This window comes from Engraulis encrasicolus, chromosome 8 (assembly GCF_034702125.1).
Source record: "Engraulis encrasicolus isolate BLACKSEA-1 chromosome 8, IST_EnEncr_1.0, whole genome shotgun sequence".
NCBI lineage: Eukaryota > Metazoa > Chordata > Actinopteri > Clupeiformes > Engraulidae > Engraulis > Engraulis encrasicolus.
The window spans coordinates 40,068,637-40,087,780 of NC_085864.1; the positions used below are offsets into that span (position 1 = coordinate 40,068,637).

Here is a 19,144-nt window from a genome sequence, read left to right on the forward strand (position 1 = left end):
ATGGTAGCCAGGCTACGCCCTCCTAGTGACGCAACACCTTCGGTTTCCTTCTAGTCAGGCCAGGAGCAATACAAATATAGTTTCTGAGTTCTGGAGAAATTGGGAACTCCGCCCACTTTGTCTGGAAGGAATCAATTTGAGCAGCTCCAATGACCCTGGGTAGAGGCGTGTTCAAGGCAGTGACGTGGTTTAAGAAGTTACATTCAATTGGGACCAAGAAAATGTTTGGTTTAAACTTTGGCACAGCCTTTTTCTGGCCTTGACCAGTAGCAAGCCGAGGCAGGCGGGTTAATCAGGGCGTTTGGGAAAAGCTATTTGTTATCTGACCAAGCAGGCTGTCATCATGCATAGGCGTATCTATGACACACTGATTTGAACCCACTATCGCGTTTGTCCAATACGCATTTTCAAGTTAAGTCGTGCTCCACAACGCCCTGTGACAGGTTAGGTTTAGGGATGGTTTTGGTTTAGGCACAATTTAGGTAGAAATTCGCCTAATCTCGCTGTTCTTGGCAAAAGTAAAGCAGCAGAAACTTTGCTTTACTGACAGGTTAGGTTTAGGGGTGGTTTTGGTTAGGGCACAGCAAAGCATATTTGCGTTTAGTAACATAAATGCGCTGTGAGAAAACAAAATCGCCGACACGGCGGGAAAACTGTGCAAACCTCTTCACTTGTCAAAAGTGCAAGAAAGCGCTTTACCGTTGCGTTGAGGAGCACGCTTTAACTTCAAAATGCGTTGCACCAGCACGCTGAATGCACTAGCGTGCGATACATACGCTAAAGCATGATGACAGCCTGCTTGGTCAGACCAACATCTCAGTACGAGATTTGAAAGTCGATGATAATCAGGTAAGAGCCATGATGCTACAGATGTGTGTCTTTCTTTCACCCAGTTTGGAGAGTTGTATTCTGACTGAGGAGATCTGCCATCTGGTCTCTGCGCTGACCTCACACACAACTACACTCGATGGGAGATGCCTGAGGGAAGAGGAGGTGGAACGTTTATGTGCTATTCTTAGTCATCAAGCCTGCAGACTGAAGACTTTAACGTAAGCATTACATTACTGTACATTACACTTAACCGGCATTTCATCCAAAGCGATATGCAGTTATTACAGGGTAATAGGAAAGTGGTGTTGCTCATGTGGTTGAACAAGGGTTGAATCTTGTGCTTTGAGATATACACAGCCTGACCAAAATAATGTCCCCATCAAAAATTAATCCACACACACTTTGATTAACTTTGATTACGATGCACATTTGGTTTGCAGATTACGGTTGCATTATTTCAATAAACTGCTGCAAAGTCAGGATTTATTTCCATATACGTAGTGTTGCATTGAGCTTGTATAATGGTAGACTGTGAATACCCTACTGTGCAAAATCATCTCCAGCACACGCCAAAGACTTTCAATGAGGTTGAGATTTGGACTCTGTGGGCCATTCTATGCGTGAAAATAATGTCTGGTGCTCCCCACTGGTTCATCCATCTTGAATTCTCTGAAAATCGATCTATCCTTCTTCCGAGTGGCATATTAAGTCACCATGTTTTGCTTTTGCTTACCACACTGACATGACCGATGGATAATTGCAAACCGTTTACAGTAGGCATGCATCACAACTCTTTATATCATGTGTAGAAACTTGCAAAGTAAAACTTCATTGTCTTCCCTTGCCTGTGTGTGTGTGTGTGTGTGTGTGTGTGTGTGTGTGTGTGTGTGTGTGTGTGTGTGTGTGTGTGTGTGTGTGTGTGTGTGTGTGCGTGCGTGTGCGCGTGCTTGTGTGTGTGATTGGTTTGTTTTGTTTTGTAATACAAAACTGTTTAGTTGGTGATATTGCAATCATCAGGTCTAAGTGACTAACTGTTGACCAATTGTAACCTTTTGTCACTCCCAGGCTGTGGTACTGTCCTTTGACAGAGAGGAGCTGCTCCTATTTGGCCTCTGCTCTCACCTCAAGCTCTTCGCACCTCACACTTCTGCAGCTGAAGGACCCAGACTGGAAGGAGTGTTTATCATCATCATTATCATCCCTTACTGTGTCATCTTCAAGTGGTTGCCATTCAGATTGCAAGCGTTGGGAGTTAAGGTGCTCAATATCTACTTGTACTAAACATACAAAAGTGCCTTAACTGCCTGCGGCATTCCAACAAAGATCGATTGTTGTTGATCAATCAGTTGTTGACACCAAAGACGGACCCTACCATGCCAGTGTCGCAGCACAAATTTGCTGCAAGATTCTTCAGACCAGGCAACGTGTAGCCTCAGTTAGCCCTGTTCTTAGCTGACACAAGTGGCACCCGGTATGGTCTGCTGCTGCTGTTGCCCATTTGCCTCAGGGTTAGATGTGCTGTGTTTTCAGCCATGCTCATTTGTATACCTTGGTTATTACAAATTATTATTTGAGTTATTGTTTTTTCATTAACTCAAATGAATCTGGTCATTCTCCCCTGACCTCTTTGACCGGTTATCACCAGATCTAATCACAAGTAAGATAAGGTCTGACGACCGGCCTACTGCAAACCCTGTAGGGGGTGTGTGATTTACGATTGACGAGCCGTTTATTGGGCGTTACAAATGGCATATCATTTGGCATACATAGACAAAGCCAATCATGTCAGTTGCATCTTTTCAAATAAGCTGCAGTCATCGCCTTTCCACACCTCACTGATTGGAGAGTGACAGGGACTATGATTTGGTTCGTTCTCTGGGTATGGACTCCATGCTGTCTTTCAGATCAGAACGATTGTCTTTCAGATCAGAACGATTGTGCAAAGTAACATGGGATTTCGTAGGTTACTGACCTGAGTTCAACAAGGCATTTTCAGCCACTAAACTCATGCCCTCAGGATATTTCTTCTTTTTCGGCCAATTTTCTGTAAACCCTGGAGATGCTTGTGTGTGAATATCCCAGTAGATCAGCAGTTTCTGAATTAGTCATATCAGCCCGTCTGGCATCAACAACCATGCCGCAAGTGACTGCACCATTGGTGCAAGTACATGGTCTCATGATGCCTGTATGTCTTTCTTTTTCCCAGGCTGCAGGACCATCAATTGACAGATGAGATCTGTTCCTGTTTGATCTCTGCTCTGATCTCACACACATCTACACTCTCAGGGAAACGCCTGAAGGATCAGGAGGGGGAACGTTTATGTTCCACTCTTGGTCGTCAAGACTGCAGACTGGAGGAACTAACGTAAGTACCACTTGGTGTGTGTTTGTGTGTGTGTGTGTGACACTGGAAGAGAGGTGTTTGTGTGCTGCACACAACTGCAGCAGTTGTCAATATACTAATGTTAACTCTCACCTATCTCCCCCAGACTTGAGTCCTTTACCCTCTCAGAGAAGAGCTGCTCCTATCTGACCTCTGTCCTAACCTCACAGTCCTCATGCATCACACAACTGCAACTGCATGTCCATACATTATATGAATCTGCTGCTGAGAAGCTGCTTGCTCTGGAGAATGACCCACGCTATCAGTGAGTTTATCATTATTAGATACTTTTTCATACACAAAATGCACTGCATTTTTACCTTTTCCTTCATCTTGCCAAATCTCCACCAGCAATAGGTTATGTCCTGTGATTCAACGGACAAAACACATTGTATACACTGACATGTATATGTATATACACAATAGAAGTATACTACAACATTTTAACTGTGTTGATTTCTGTTTCAAGGTGGACTTCAATAGAAAAATAGAAGTTTACATTGTTTCAAAGGTGTTTTCATGTGTCTGGAAACAGACCTCTCATATACAGAAGTTGTTCTGTTCAGTTGTAACGTCTGTTGGTCATTTTCAGACAATTTTCTGTGTTCGTGATGGCACATTCTGTGCAGTCCATGAAATTTTGATACGTTCTGGTTGGAAAACATTGAAATTGCGAAGTGGTGACGCCCAGACTGCTACTGCCTCCGCTATCATGAACATGGCCATTAGCAGTGCCTATGCTAACGTAGCTCGGTGTACTAGTAGTGGTGGTAGAGGTTCACAGGTGAAAATTGAATGAGGTTACATTAGAGTGGTGTTATAGTTCTAAAATGTGATTGCTGGGTGTTATAGAGTGTATGGTGGTCATTATCCAAGCATTGAAGTGAACAGTTTGCTTAGAGATGTTTCCTCTGCCATTGAGGTAGTTCTAACAGTCCATGTTCTGTCACTAGAAGGACTAGCTTCCCTCACATATGTCCAGAACATCCCAGTACACCACCACTGCATAGACAACCGTATCTCACTCATTTCGTGAAGTATTCACGAAAAAAATAGTCATTTTCGTGGTGCATTCACGTTATTGCCCGCCTTTCGTAAAGTCTTCATGAAAATAATAGATTAATTTTCCCGCTGCCTATTCACTTGAATTGCCCGCCTGTTGCCTAGCGACCCACTAGTTTATCATATGAATTAAGTTCATTATGTCTAACTGTTTAACTTAAACACTTAGTGGTTTCTTTTGCCTTAAGACATGTAAAAGTTTTTATCTTTTACCTGACATGTTTCGACGGTGTTACTTCCGTCTTCATCAGAGGGTCACTGTGATGTTGATGAGTGACGTGATGAGTGATGAGTGACGTGATGAGTGACCCTCTGATGAAGACGGAAGTAACACCGTCGAAACATGTCAGGTAAAAGATAAAAACTTTTACATGTCTTAAGGCAAAAGAAACCACTAAGTGTTTAAATGACCCACTAGTTTGATGCCCTTTTGGTAGCCTACCGTCACATGGTAATCAAACATTTCAAACAAGCAATTTAGGGATAGGTTTAGGGTCAAGGTTAGGGTTAAGGTTAGGGTTAAGGTTAGGGTTAGGTTTAGGGTTAAGGTTAGGGTTAAGTTTAGGTTTAGGTTTAGGTTTAGGGGACATAAGGCGTAAGTACCGAAAGGGCGTCGAATTAGTGAGTCCCGAGTGTATCAGCAGTGTTCTGTCAGCACCCCCTCCCCGCCCCTGCAGACGTTTGGATAACCATAGCAGCAGTGGGGCAATTCAAGTGAATAGGCAGCGTGAAAATTAATCTATTATTTTCGTGAAGACTTTACGAAAGGCGGGCAAAAACGTGAATGCACCACGAAAATGACTATTATTTTCGTGAAGACTTTACGAAAGGCGTGAGCTAGGTCTCGCATAGAATATATGACACAGACTACCACAGACAACAAGTGAAACAAATAATAAGACCAGATCTGCCCCTGACATTTTCGCTGTTGGGCTGAATCACTAACATGTAACAGTTACATTGTAACTACACGTACGCTCGACTTAAAGAGGCACGTAGCAACACTGTGTTTCTGCAAATAGTAAACTGTCTGGAATAGCCAGCAGCACCATAAGAGTAGAACATGTCACAGATGAACATGTCACAGATGTCATAGATTTTGGCCCATTTTTTTCATTGCAAATAGTTAAGCTGGTCCAAATTGCATGGATGTTGAGGATGGACATTCATTTTCAGCACTCTTCAAATACTATCTAAAGGATTGAGGTCTGAACCACTCCATGACCATGGTTTTAGTATCCTTGAGAAACATTTGAACTACTTTGGATGCAAGTTTTGGGTTATTATCTTATTGAAAGATCCAGTGAATATCTTAGCTCCCTCTATGAGCATATTTTTGCAAGGTCACTTTCCACATTCTATCATAATTTTCAGTTTTTATGGTGCCGTACACCCAAACAAGGTTTCCTGTGGCTGAGGCTGCCACAGAATGATGCATCCACCACCATGTTTAATTGTGGAAACCATCTTATAACGATTCAAGGCCTATCCCTTTCTTCACCTGACAGAAGCAGGATTCATGCATCAAAGCAGGTGCAATTGAATATCATCAGATGAAAGCAGAGACGTTCAAAAAACATTTTTGACTTTCAAATGTTCACAGGCAAAGCTCAATAACACTCTAATATGCACTGCCTTTAGTAAAGGGGTTCTTCTGTGATGATGGCCCCAAAGTCCAATATGACGACAAGCCCTAACAACTGTCTTTCTTTGGGGGAAAAAACCTCCAGGTGAGGCCAGGTCAATAACAATCATCTAGGCAGATGTCCAATGCTTATTTGGTCTAATGAGTCTAAGCAGTTTCCACAGTTACAGATAGTGGAAGGGCATCAAGTTTAGTCTATTCAGTTAGTTATTCAGCCTCAGACACAGGGAGTCTGGGTCTGAATCTGGATTGCTGGGTCTTCCAACAACATTGTAAGCCAAAGCATACATTTAGATTAGTTCAGAGGTTCTTCAAGGACACTAAAACCATGATATTGGAATCACCCGCTCATAGTCCAGTCCTCAATCCCACTGAGAGTCTGTGGTTAATGTCTATGCTCAGCATCCATGCGATTTGGACCAGCTAGAACACTTTGCAGTGAAGAAATAGGCCAAAATCTCTAGTGGGGCATGTGCCAACCTAGGTAGCAACTTATCAGAGCCTATTGTCAGTTTTGGTTCATAAATGTTTTTTGTTTAAACTCATCGTAACAATAGAAAAATCCAAATTCAACTCATTTAACATTATCTCCATCAGTGTATTTGTTTCCAGAATAATATAACAGAAATGGTTAATAATGGCCATTCTTACTGAGAAATCAAGAGAAATGTCTAATTTCAGGAGGGGGGCTAATAATATCGTCCTCAACTGTATACTCATCTCGCATAACTGCATCGTGTAGACAACACTTCCTCAAACCCAAGAGGTAAAAGTGCGGCCTAGCAGTGTGCCAATATGCAGACACAACAAAAAAAACACATAATTTGTAGTGTATGCCATGTAAAACAGCGTTGACTTATTATATACCAGTAAAAATCTTTATTTTCTTAGTCATTTCAAAGTCACCTTTTCACGTCACCAGGCATCATCCAACTAGAAACGTGTATTTTGTAACTGCACTAAAAACTACAAAATTTGAAACCAAAATGAGTTTTCAACTTAAGTCGGGTTTACAGGTTTTGAACAATGTACATACTATGTAAGTATGGTAGAGTCCACCTTTAGTGGCCAATATGCTTACTGATGAAGTCTCTGCACTTTGCATATACAGTACATACTTCACATACATCTGTAACCAAGTGGAACTTTAGATGTTAATTTTCCTACAATAATAAATCATCAATATTGATCATTGTAATTGCACGACTACGCCACTGGGGGAATTTCGCCACCTAGAGTAAACCTTGACTCAATTATACCAAGGCACAACAGGTTCGGATAGAAGACGTGTATTTCCAGTTGCAAAATAAAATATTTCTTTATTAATACATATCTAAAATGAGAAAATAAACATCCATTAAAAACTCCTGCACCGCCTAAAACAAAAAGGGACAGAATCAGTGTTGCCAGATTGGGCGGGTGCCCGCCCAATTGGGCTACTTGGGATGAGCGTCGGCGGGCAAAAATGGGAAAAAATGGCCATTTGGCGTTTTTTTCAGCCGTTTTGGGCCCATAGAAGTCAATGTAATTTGTTGAATTTGGGCGGAATTTAACGCATTTTGGCGGTTTTTTAGAACCTTTTGGGCGGGATTTGGTCAGACACATCTGGCAACACTGGACAGAATTATGCAGAGGGGGAGGTCTGAGGTTCCTATGGTTGAACTCAACGCCAGACCATCAGTGCAGGTAACCCGTGCCTACAATATTCCTATTTACCCATATGCGCATAGGCATAGGCTACCACGGCAAGCAAGTGATTCAATCAGTAAGTCTTTCCACTGCAAGCAAGTGATTCAATCAGTAAGTCTTTCCACGTCAAGCAAGTGATTTAAACAGCAAGTCTTTCCACTGCAAGCAAGTGATTTAAACAGCAAGTCTTTACACCGCAAAGGTGATCTCAAACTGTGCACGTCACCCCTAAAGCTACGATAAGTGTGTAAGGAGACACAGGGCCTGCACTGAAAGCGGTGGGAGAATAGAGCTTTAACAGGGTAAATCTATTGCCTAGGTAGGCCTACTAACAGCAGTAATACTAGTAGATCAGGAGAGGGGGGAAGGCGGCCGGGCGGAAATTAAACAAACAAAAACAAACATAACAGAAAAGCAAAACTAATTGAGCAGGGACAAAACAGCAGTAAGCAAGGTTGCCGACCCCCGACGGCACACTCTGAGGGGTGAGGCAAACAAACATCAGTGAGCGAAAGTCCATCATTAAATATATATACATATAACAGTGTTAACATGACACACCGGTACACATACCTCAGCACATGTGGACAGAGTGTGAGTTACAGGTTGGTACTGACAGGTCGCACCAGGGAGAATCTCAGGCTCACCTAGAGATTAACACGGTAGTGAATACAGTGTTCTGAAGGTTTAGCAAACACACATAATAATAAATGGTTACACGAACACGTAGGCCTACCTCCACATTGACAGACATGGATTCACACCTGGGGCTGGCCATCCCAGGATCTCTGGCTAGCTCAGCCAGAGCGCAGTGTTCGCCAACACAAAATCCCACACACTGTGGAGAGCTCCAGCTAACCGCTCACTTTCAGCTGTTTTTATAAAACAATGGGCTAGCCGCCACTTACTGCGGAGCCACTCAGTAGCTAGCTGAGTCTGTGACGTCAGACTAAAGCTGGGCTTACACTGTGCGACTTTTGCCCCGATTTGGCACTCGCACGACTTTTTGAGAGTCGGGCCGATTTCTTGCTCAATCGCAGGTCAATCGTGAGTCTCGCATCGTGCAGTGTACATGGGGTAACGACAAGCGATTTCGCCTCACAATCGTGCAATCGCAGGGTCGCAGGAAAATCAAAACTGTTTGAAATTCTGGTCGTGGCTCGTGCGTAAATCGCACAGTTAAAGCAGTGCTACGACCCGATTTGACACTTCACATGCACACATTAATAGGGCCGTGTGATTCGCTGTTGAGCGCGACCTCATCTCCACCTCAGGTGCGCATGTTCCCTCCTCTGCAGACCGGGGAAACATGCCTGTCGCGTCGTACGGTGGAAGCATTTTGCTCGCATCCGACTGTCGTCTCGTGTAGTGTGTGGACGTGAGTCGTGAGTTGTGAACTTTTAAACAGTGAAATTCCATCGTGCAGTGTGAGCAGAAGCTTAAGACCCACGAGTGAAAATATCGCACAGTGTATGCCCGGCTTAATATGGTAGCTGGCAAGGGACAACGCTCACCTTGACCGTAGACAGGTCTACCCTGTTACACATCACTACATGCAAAATGCAGATACTTCATCATTAAGCACGTTAGCTTTTAAAAACCAACTGTCAGGACCAGATAGAGGAGGACCACACAAGTTATGTCTCACACAGTTTATTTAAACCTCAGGGGGGAAGGGAGTTGGTGGAGTCTTGAAGTCTGCGCGTATCCCTATGGCAAAGAAGCGTCCTAGGGAGCTGGAGGTGGAGTGTCCGGAAGTCCTCAGGGGAAACAAACACACATACAACAGGGCAATTAACCAAGACAGTACAGACCGGGGCAGGCAGTAATCGTAGGTGGGAAGACAGAGAGGCTGGTCGGTTTACCGGGGCTGTAGATCAGAGAGGTTTCCAGACAGAGGGCAGGTCAGGTTTTCCGGGACTGGAGATAAGAGAGGGTTTCAGGCAGAAGGCAGGTCAGGTTTTTCAGTGCAGGACATCAACAGTAATTCAGGTCGGTCTGCGTTTGTGCTCTGAAGTTAAGAGTAGAATGCCAGGTAACAGGAACAAGTTTGGAACTGAAAACCAGAGCTTTGTATTCACAGGTTAATGCCGAAGTGACTGCAGTGCAGCTGGTTGGCCATTGAGGCAGATTGAAGATGGGTGTAGAAATTAAGCAGTGAGAGTGAGAGATAATTGAAAACACTAAGGCTATGTGCCCACGACAATGGTCGGAAGCATTAACGCAGATGTCCACAATTTATCTGCGTTCTCACTAGCGTTTGGGGGTGGAAATCTGCTTGCCCGTGGAAACAGGGAAAACGTATAAAACTTGCAGTTTGCCGTAGATGCACGCTGTGGGCATGGGTGATAGTACTACTAACATCAATTGCCTGTTAATTGCTTGTGCTTCCTCCAATGACTTCGATAAATCAATGTCCAATATATGCAGACATCTTCTCCTGTGCTGTAAATGACTAGGTCAGGAGTCTTGCAATTTGTTTACATGACTCCTGCATCAAAAAGACGGGGTATGGTTCATTCATATCGTATGAATGGAACTATCCAGTCTCTTTGCCTGCATGGCATTTAATGTTGCTATTGGTTTTCATTCATATTGTTCCCTGAGAGCAGTTGTCAGATTTGGTGGCAAAATATTAGTAAACCTCCAAGGGCATCTGCAAAAAACCTGCATTTTGAACTGTTCCAACGGCAACAACATGTTGGAATGTTTTCAAGATCTCCACTTTGGAGGGCGTTTGTGTTTCCTCCGTTTTGAGCTCCTAAAAAACGCTGTCGTAGTGTGCAAGATAGGCAAAACTCTGTCCAAATGTTCCACGTTTACCTATCGTTACCGTTGTCGTGGGCACGTAGCCTAAGCGCTTGTTAACAGGAGCCAGGAGAGGGACCATGACACCAACACAGTTAAAATGTAATCGTATTGTATAGGGAGCTGTAAGGTTCAATTGAGGTTTTCATTTTTTGAATATGCTTGTTGGAAACCACTTTTGGAGAAAAAAAAGGTCATGTGGTTGACTGCCAGTGTCTTGCCTCTCCTCATAACGTTGTGTTTATAAACATGGTGAACCCATGTATTGGACTGTTAATGTCCGGACTCCAGCACATGAACCCATCTGGGTACTGCACAGACACAAGTCTTTGGTGTGGAAGGATCAGTCTGTTTTCATACACGCCAATACATTTTGACAGGTTCGTTTCTGTATCCACCACACAATGTTGGTATGAAAGGGCTAGCAGATCACAAGTCACCTTTACCTTCACATAAAAATATAGGAAACGGACAAAAAATTCAGGCGTGTTTTCCGTTCAAGTATTCAAGTATTGGTTATATCATGAGTGGTGTCTCTCTCTCAAACACATACATTACTGTATACTGCATTTGTATCTGTCCCTCTATCACTATTCAATGTTTTTTCTCTCCTCTCAGCTGTACTTCTTCTATCTGAGGTTTTTTCAAAGAACAGAATGCTGTTTGTCCTCTGGCAGTACACAATAACTAGTTAATCAAACAGCAAACATAGTCAATGTAAATGAGAATTGTACAGGTGTAATCCTCAGACTGTCAATGATGATGGTGTTCTGCAGGGTGTGCGGTTATTTTGATCCATCTGTGAGACTGCTGGATATGAGTTGTCGCAGACTGGAGGAGTCTGAAGTGAGAACACCGTCTGCTGACGACCCACAGCAAACTGAAGAGTGAGTAGCTATCAATTCCCAGCATACTTTGACTCCTGGGTCATTCCACACCAACACTTTGACTGCCCCCATTCGACCGTCTCAGATTTGGCTGGAGAAATTGCAGGAGGTTCACACACTTTCCAATAGGAAAAGTCCCAACAAAGCTAGGGACAGGCATGCAGAGATTTGGCGTGGAATGACCCGCCTCCCAATACCACACCAAACACACAGCTCTGTCTTTCACTTCTGGGTGTGTGCTCATCTCTCCATCCCCTATCTCTCCTCTCTGTACTTCTCCAGTTATGAACACACGACTGTATTTTATGATCAGGGCTTCTTTTTTCCACATACTCACAATGAATTGTTAATTAATGGATTGAGTATTCAATACATTATAGTAAGTAGAGACTCAGTTAACATAAAAAAGAAGAAATTCTACAGTAGTAGTGATAACTGCCATCAAATTCAAAACGTTAGAGCTTAATGTAATTGTATGAAGTTGTCTTAAACTCAGATGGTTCAAGCCAATCTTAGTTGAGTTAAATGTACTTCTCAGGTTTTAAGGTGTGCATAATTGAGTGTGACTGTGATTGTACCTATGTTGACAAGAGTCACCCTTTGTCTTCCCTTCAGGATCTATACAGATCTCACAGTTGCAGCAGATACACATGCCTCCACTAGCAGCTCCCATGGACATACAGCAAATACACAGCTCAACATTCAGCAATGCACTTCCCCAGCTCCCTGTGAGAGTATGTCCCTTCAAGATGAACCCTTCAAGATGATCAAAACAACGGGGAAGCACGTTTTGGAAGTAGGACTAACGCAGGGAGCAGATGACCAGAAGACACAAGACTGTGCTGACACACCCTACACCACAGAATTGCACACAGGTACAATTGTATGTGTGTGTGACACGATTTGATGTGAGCTGAAAACAAATTGCACTGTAGTAATTTTCCAGACTTGAGAGGCCTCCTGCTCAGACCATTATGGAACATCTTAGATGATGATCAATGTACTTGCATGATGCCATTTTGCTTTTTCTCTTTCTTTCATTTTATTAACACATGTTTACATACCAATGATGCTGAACCAGGCATAACATTACCAATTCAGTGCTGTGTTCAGTTGCTTCAGTGGTACACATTTTCTTTTTACTGTATATGGCCATTTGTACTTCTCATATTACTCTGCCTTAACAGATTGACTGTAATCATGGTGTTTCCACCCAGGTAGCATCTTTTTTTGGCAACCGCCTTTAGCTTTAGTATAGCAGTTGTTTTGCACAAAATGTTTACTGAGTTTAATACATAATGTAATGTTATTTTGACAACCACAGCGGACATGACGGACGACCAGCTGGTGAAGGTGGCCAAGTGCATGGGCGGGGAGTGGAAGGTGGTCGGCATCGGCTACCTGGGAGTGTCCGTGCAGGAGCTGGACAAGATCCAGGAGTCGGAGCGGAATGTGACAATGCAGCGCATCCGCATGCTGGACCTGTGGAGGATGAAGAACAAGGGCAAGGCTGGACTCAGGGAGCTGCGCAACTGTCTGGATGAGGACGACGTGCCCAATGAAGTCAGAGAGTGCCTGGAAAGTAAGGCTGTGTGTGTGTGTTTGAGGGTGTGAATGAATGAATGAATGATTTTATTTGACATCTTCAGTTCATATAACTAAAATAAATACATGATTGAGATTCATATAAACTGTACCACATACTTAAATTAAGAAACAGAGAGTCAGGATAGCACAATAAAGCTCGAAAGCTTATTTCCATTGTGGTCCTTGGTGTTTGGTGGTGTTAATGGCAGCAGTTGTTAAAATGACAAGAGTAGCACTGGGACCAAACTAAAACTATAACACATTAAATGCATATCATACACATTAAATACATAGCATACACACATACACATACACTTAAAGTAATATCCTACACTGACTGATCTCTAAACCATTTTTTTAAAGCCCATTTAAAACCATTTAGGCTATTGAACATCTTAATATTACCTGGTAACATATTCCACAAGCTAGATGCAACATATAAAAAAGAGTCCTTCCCTATTTTGGTATTGACTCTTAGGGGAACAAAATCTGTGGAACTCCCCCTAGTGGAGTAACTGTGGACATTCCTCACTCTATTAAAAAAGTTGTTTAAGTATTTAGGGACCTGCCCATTTACAATTTTGTGCACCATACTCAGCTCTATTTGAGAGACTCTGTCCTCAACTCTTAACCAACCCAAACGTTTAAAGTGGAGAGGATCAAGGTGAGTTCTAGGGTGCAGTCCCAAAATGGTCCTTACCAGAGATGTGGACTTGTGACTCGGACTGACTTGTGACTTGAGTCACAAATGACTCGACTTGAGACTTGACTTGCCAATATTTGGAGTGACTTGTGACTTGACTCGACTTGTACGCTATTGACTTGAGACTTGACTCGACTTGACAGTTTTAGCTTGCAATGACTTGCAATTGTGCTCCAAGTCAATGAATATATATATTTTTTTGCATTTTGTGTGTGAAAAAAATGCATGAAAGAAAGAAAAAATAAATGATTTACCTTCAACCATAGTCAAAAACCATGCTAAAAAATATATATGATCAAGTGTGGGTTGCATGGTCACCCAAACAAACATGAAAGCTTGTCTGCAGCCGTGCTGTAATGGTTAGGGAGTTGGGGATCACAGAGTTGCAGGTTTGAATCCCACCCTTAAACCCACCTCTTCCTACATCTCCATCCATGACTGAAGTGCCCTTGAGCAAGACACCTAACCCCATATTGCTCAAAGGACTGTCACCAATACATGTGTTGGATAAAAGATAAAAGTAATTTAATGAATAATTATAAACCGTGGTAAAACCATGGTTAGTTTTCAGAGTAAAACCATAGTTCATTATAGTTAAACCTTGTCAAACCAAAAACCATGCCGAACCATGCTCAAAAAACCATGAAATCATGGTATACCATGGTCAATTTTAGTAAAGGACATGGCTGGCAAAGGGGGACATGCAAAGCAGTGTGGAAAGGTTATTAATTTATGACCAAAATACATTGTCAATATTGCACATAGAATACAGGGTGACTTGTTAATGACTTGAAAAAAATAAGACTTGGACTTGGACTTGACTTGGCTTTGGCACGACTTGGACTTGGACTTGACTTGACTTGGCTTTGGCACGACTTGGACTTGGACTTGACTTGGTCAAATGTGTCGTAACTTGTGACTTGACTCGGACTTGATTGAAAGGACTTGAGACTTACTTGCGACTTGCAAATTAGTGACTTGGTCCCATCTCTGGTCCTTACTAATTTATTTTGTGAGGTCTGGAGCTTATTTTTAAGCTGTTTAGTAATGCCATTGTACCAGGAGCAGCATGCATAATCATAATATGGCTGAATTATAGCACTTGCTAGGTTTAACAAAGCCTTTTGATCCAGATACTTTGCAATTCTGGCCAAGAAGCGCACTCGTTGGTTAACCTTAGTGATGACTTTCTGCGCTTTAGCTGACCGAGTCCTTGGCATTAAGTGCAGTATCACCAGCTAATATACTAAAACCTGTTTTTTTGTTCAATTTTAGTCTAGATCCAAACAAAATGGACTCCGTTTTTCCTAAATGAAGAGAAAGTCTATTAATTGCTAACCACTTACTAACATTAAAAAGCTCGCGACTTAGTGTTGATTCAACCATGGTTTTATCCTTGTGTGAAAACACAAGTGCAGAATCATCAGCAAATAAAAATAATTCACATGAACAGACTGATTTAAGATCATTAATATATAAAAGAAAGGGAGAGGGAGGGAGGGTGAGTGTGGGTGTTGGATGACAGCAGTGCTCATTTATAGAAGGTTGTTTTGGAACACACACACAAATGTTTTTTGTTTTTACTCCTCAGAGATGTTGAAGATCAGCTGTGGCTGACTACTGCATTGGAAGAAAGGGATACACTGGACTAAGGAAGGACTAAAACAGAATAGACTGGCCTTTTAGTCGGCCAGGGGACTATTCCATCAATAGGATTAACCCCAAATCAAGTCTTGCATGGCGAAATGTTATAGTTCTGAAATCTTCACAAATATACAGTATATTCTCTCCTTTGATGTCGCTTTATGGCTGGCGATGATTACGTCGCCGATGATTGTTTTTCGCATTGCAATGATTCAGCAAATGCATTCTGCCTAATGTTTGCCTATGCCTTGATCCTAAAACAAATTCTTCTTAAAGAACGTTAACAGTTGATATTAAATGAACCATTTGGCATGGATAGGATTTTGGATTTTGGCTTGTTTTGGGCAGGTTCAGGCAGTATTCAAACTGCCACTTGTGTCCTATGTGTACTTAACACATTGAGTACCAAGACGGTAAAATTGCGTGATTTGAGGTTTTTTTTCTTGCACGTTTACTGTTTATTGTTTACGTAATGCACAATTCAACTTTGTTTTTTTATTATTTCAAATAATGTGCAATGGCTGGTGTATATTGGTGTAAATTGGTACTGTGCATTTTTCGGGCTTAAAGGGTCTTATGCTTTGGGACAAGGTTTAATGAGTATATTAGTTTACTGATTTTATACTATTTTTTTGTTTAATTGAGGAAATTTCCTTGAGGGACACCTCCTTCTGCCCACATTTTAGACTGTAAGATGGCAGCAAATAAACGAAAACGATCAATTTAGACAGGTCATCAGCTGGGAAAATTAGGCCTTTCATCCTACCACACTTTTCTCTGTGGATTACTGACCAGAAGCCCTATTGGAAGAAATTAAAACATGGGGCCACGTCAATTTTTGCTCAGAATTCAATATGGCCGCCATTTTCCAAAATGACTTGTTTTCATGCATTATTACATTGTACTATAAGGTGATATTCATGAACGATTAACATCTTTCAGCACTATTCTGTCCTATTTCCTTACATACATGTTTACAAAGGTGAATAAACTAAAACAAATGAAAATAAAGTTGGCCACCTTGCAATATCCAAAGGAAAGTGCTGAAAATAATGATTGAAATGCACATACAGAGTCTATGGCAGGGAAAATTAGGCCTATTGTCCTGTCAGGGTTTTCACAGTGGATTACAGACCAGAAGGCCTATTGAAAAAGATTCTCCAGCTGGTAGCCATCTCAAATGTGCTCCAAAATTCAAAATGTTCTCTGTTTTTCAGAATGGCAGACTTTCATACATTTTTCTCAATACTGTAAAGGGCCGTACACACACGTCGCTGCTAGTTACTCGCTCAGCGAATGAACTCAATAGAATGTCAATGTGTTCCAGCGAGACTAGCAGGCGAGTACTGTACAATCGATGTGATGTGGGCGGATCCCGAGTTGAAAATATTTTATCTTCGAGCGAGGCGAGTAAGCGAGTAACCAATTGGAAAGCAGAGTTCTGTACTTCTCGCCTGTCCATTGGCAGTTAAAGCCGCGGGAACTTTCAGCGAACGTTCCATGATAGAGTAGCGAGTAGGCGAGCAAGCGAGAAGCTAGTAAATAGCAGCGATGTGTGTGTACGGCCCTTAAGACCATAATTATCAATAAAGGCAACCTATTTTCAGTGAAATTCTGTCCAATCTCCACACAAAGGTTGGCAACAGAATGATGTAACTTAAATATGTATCTTGCCCCTTTGAAATATCCTAAGGATTGTTGTCAGAAAATGATTGAATTACACATACACAGTTGACTGCTGAAAAAAGGCTATTGACCTGCCAAACCTTTCACATTAGATTACTGACCAAAAGTTTTTCAGGCCTACATTTTTTGCATAAAGCAAGGGTGAGTGTGCGTGTGTGTCCGCGCGTATCCCCCGCTCATCTTTCCCCTGCTCTACAGTGTCTTTCCCCCACACACTATTCTGCCTCGCCCACCCCCTCACTCATCTCCCCCCCACACACTATTCTGCCCCCCAACCCCCTCACTCATCCCCCCCATGCTACTCTGCCCCCCCACCCCTCACTCACCCCCCACTATTCTGCCCCCCACGCTCACCCCACCTGACTCATTCTCCCCCCACCCCCCACAAAATACTCGCCAATCTAATGTGAAAGGTTTGGCAGGTCAACACCCCCCCCCCCGACTCAACTTAGCACCCCCACACAGACGCACTATTCTGCCCCCCTGAACCCCCCACACTATTCCCCCCCAACACCTCACTCATCCCCCCACACACTATTCTGCCCCCCACCCCCTAATTCAACCCCGACTCAGTCCCCCCCACCCCCCACTCTGCCCCCCTACCCCCGGTCACCCCCTCATTCATCCCCCGCTCCTCCACATCATTCGCCCCCCCCCCCCCCCCTCAACACACACACACCCGGTCTACTGTGTCTTTGTCAGTTAAGAAGCACACTGGCCACACACACTTGAGAAAAGCGCACTCAGGCACACACACATACACACACAAACGCATGCATGCATGCATGCACGCACGCACGCACGCACACACACACAGTTTGGCAGGACAATATGCCTTTTTTCAGCAGTCCACTGTGTTTATGAAATTCAATCATTTGACAACATTCCTTTGGATATTTCAAAGTGGCAAGATATATATATTCATGCCTTTTTCTAGACAACCTTTATACTCACGTCTGTAAGGAGATAGGACAATTTAACTGAAAAATATGTTATCTTTATTGATAATTATGACCTTACAGTATTGAGAAAAATGTGTGAAAGTCTGCCATTCTGAAAAACAGAGAACATTTAGAATTTTGGAGGACATAGATGGCCCCAAGTTCTTTTTCAATAGGCCTTCTGGTCTGTAATCCACTGTGAAAACCCTGACAGGACAATAGGCCTAATTTTCCCTGCCATAGACTCTGTATGTGCATTTCAATCATTATTTTCAGCACTTTCCTTTGGATATTGCAAGGTGGCCAACTTTATAGTACTCAAAATCCCTGTGCCCAACCACTTGTCCAGGTGCTGGTGATGTGCAGTAAGAGTAATGTCTCAACGCTTTAGGGAAAGGGGGTATGATGACTCGCTAATTAATCAAGCTGCAGAAAAGGCCCACAGGAGGGACAGAACATCATTACTTAACCCCGCACCCAAAAACACTGAAAACAGAGTGACTTTTGTTTCTGAATACTCAACCGCATCAAAGCAGGTCCAGCGGATCATCAGAAAACACTGGCAAATTTTAAAATGTGACCCTAGTCTACACCATCTATCATCACTGCCACCTCGTTTCTGTTTTAAAAGAGGGAGAAATATCAAAGACATGGTGGTTAGTTCTACCTACATGGAGACCCCCAAAAAGACTTGGCTGGCCAAAGGGATACATGGAAACTACAGATGTGGGAAATGTGCTCATTGCTCACATACATTTGACACAAAAACATTCGGTCATCCCCACTCTGGGAAGAAATATCCCATAAAAGAGTTCATCAATTGCCTCTCGACACATGTGGTATACATGTTAAAATGCCCATGTGGATTGATGTACATTGGCCAAACTAAGCGTAATTTAAAACTAAGAATTGCTGAACACAAAGGGGCAATACGAAACGGAAACATGGATTATGCTATAGCTAGGCACTATAAAGAAAAAAATCATGGATCAGCCGCTTCCCTGAAATTCATAGGTATAGAACGCATACAACAAAAACCAAGAGGGGGAGCGCAGAGAGAGGCCTACTGGATACACGAACTGAACACAGTAGAACCCCATGGTTTAAATGAATTACAGGACCTCAGTGTATTCTTGTAACATGCATGCACTGCTGAATTGCACACTGTAAATGTCCTTTTTTAATGGATGGGCCTATGCCACATCAAGATTGTCACTTGAACTATTGTTAACTAATGAACCTGCTTCAGGAGTTGGATATGTCATGTAAAAATGAATA

The 19,144-nt window shown here is 42.6% G+C and overlaps 1 protein-coding gene across 2 annotated transcripts in view; it reads left to right on the forward strand.

Moving 5' to 3' along the window:
* The window catches only part of LOC134454602 (NACHT, LRR and PYD domains-containing protein 3-like), a 40,351-nt gene extending 24,399 nt beyond the window's left edge, over positions 1-15,952 (forward strand). Inside the window, exons 7-14 of one of the 2 annotated variants that reach the window (XM_063205675.1) lie at positions 894-1,049; positions 1,897-2,088; positions 3,038-3,196; positions 3,321-3,479; positions 11,195-11,305; positions 11,921-12,180; positions 12,630-12,887; positions 15,187-15,952. In XM_063205675.1, coding sequence (XP_063061745.1) covers positions 894-1,049; positions 1,897-2,088; positions 3,038-3,196; positions 3,321-3,479; positions 11,195-11,305; positions 11,921-12,180; positions 12,630-12,887; positions 15,187-15,212 — 1,321 coding nt within the window. In that variant the 3' untranslated portion in view covers positions 15,213-15,952. Of the gene's footprint in view, positions 1-893; positions 1,050-1,896; positions 2,089-3,037; positions 3,197-3,320; positions 3,480-11,194; positions 11,306-11,920; positions 12,181-12,629; positions 13,219-15,186 lie in introns of those variants that run through there. The other variant, XM_063205674.1, reaches the window with a different exon arrangement.
* Positions 15,953-19,144: the final 3,192 nt, after the last annotated feature.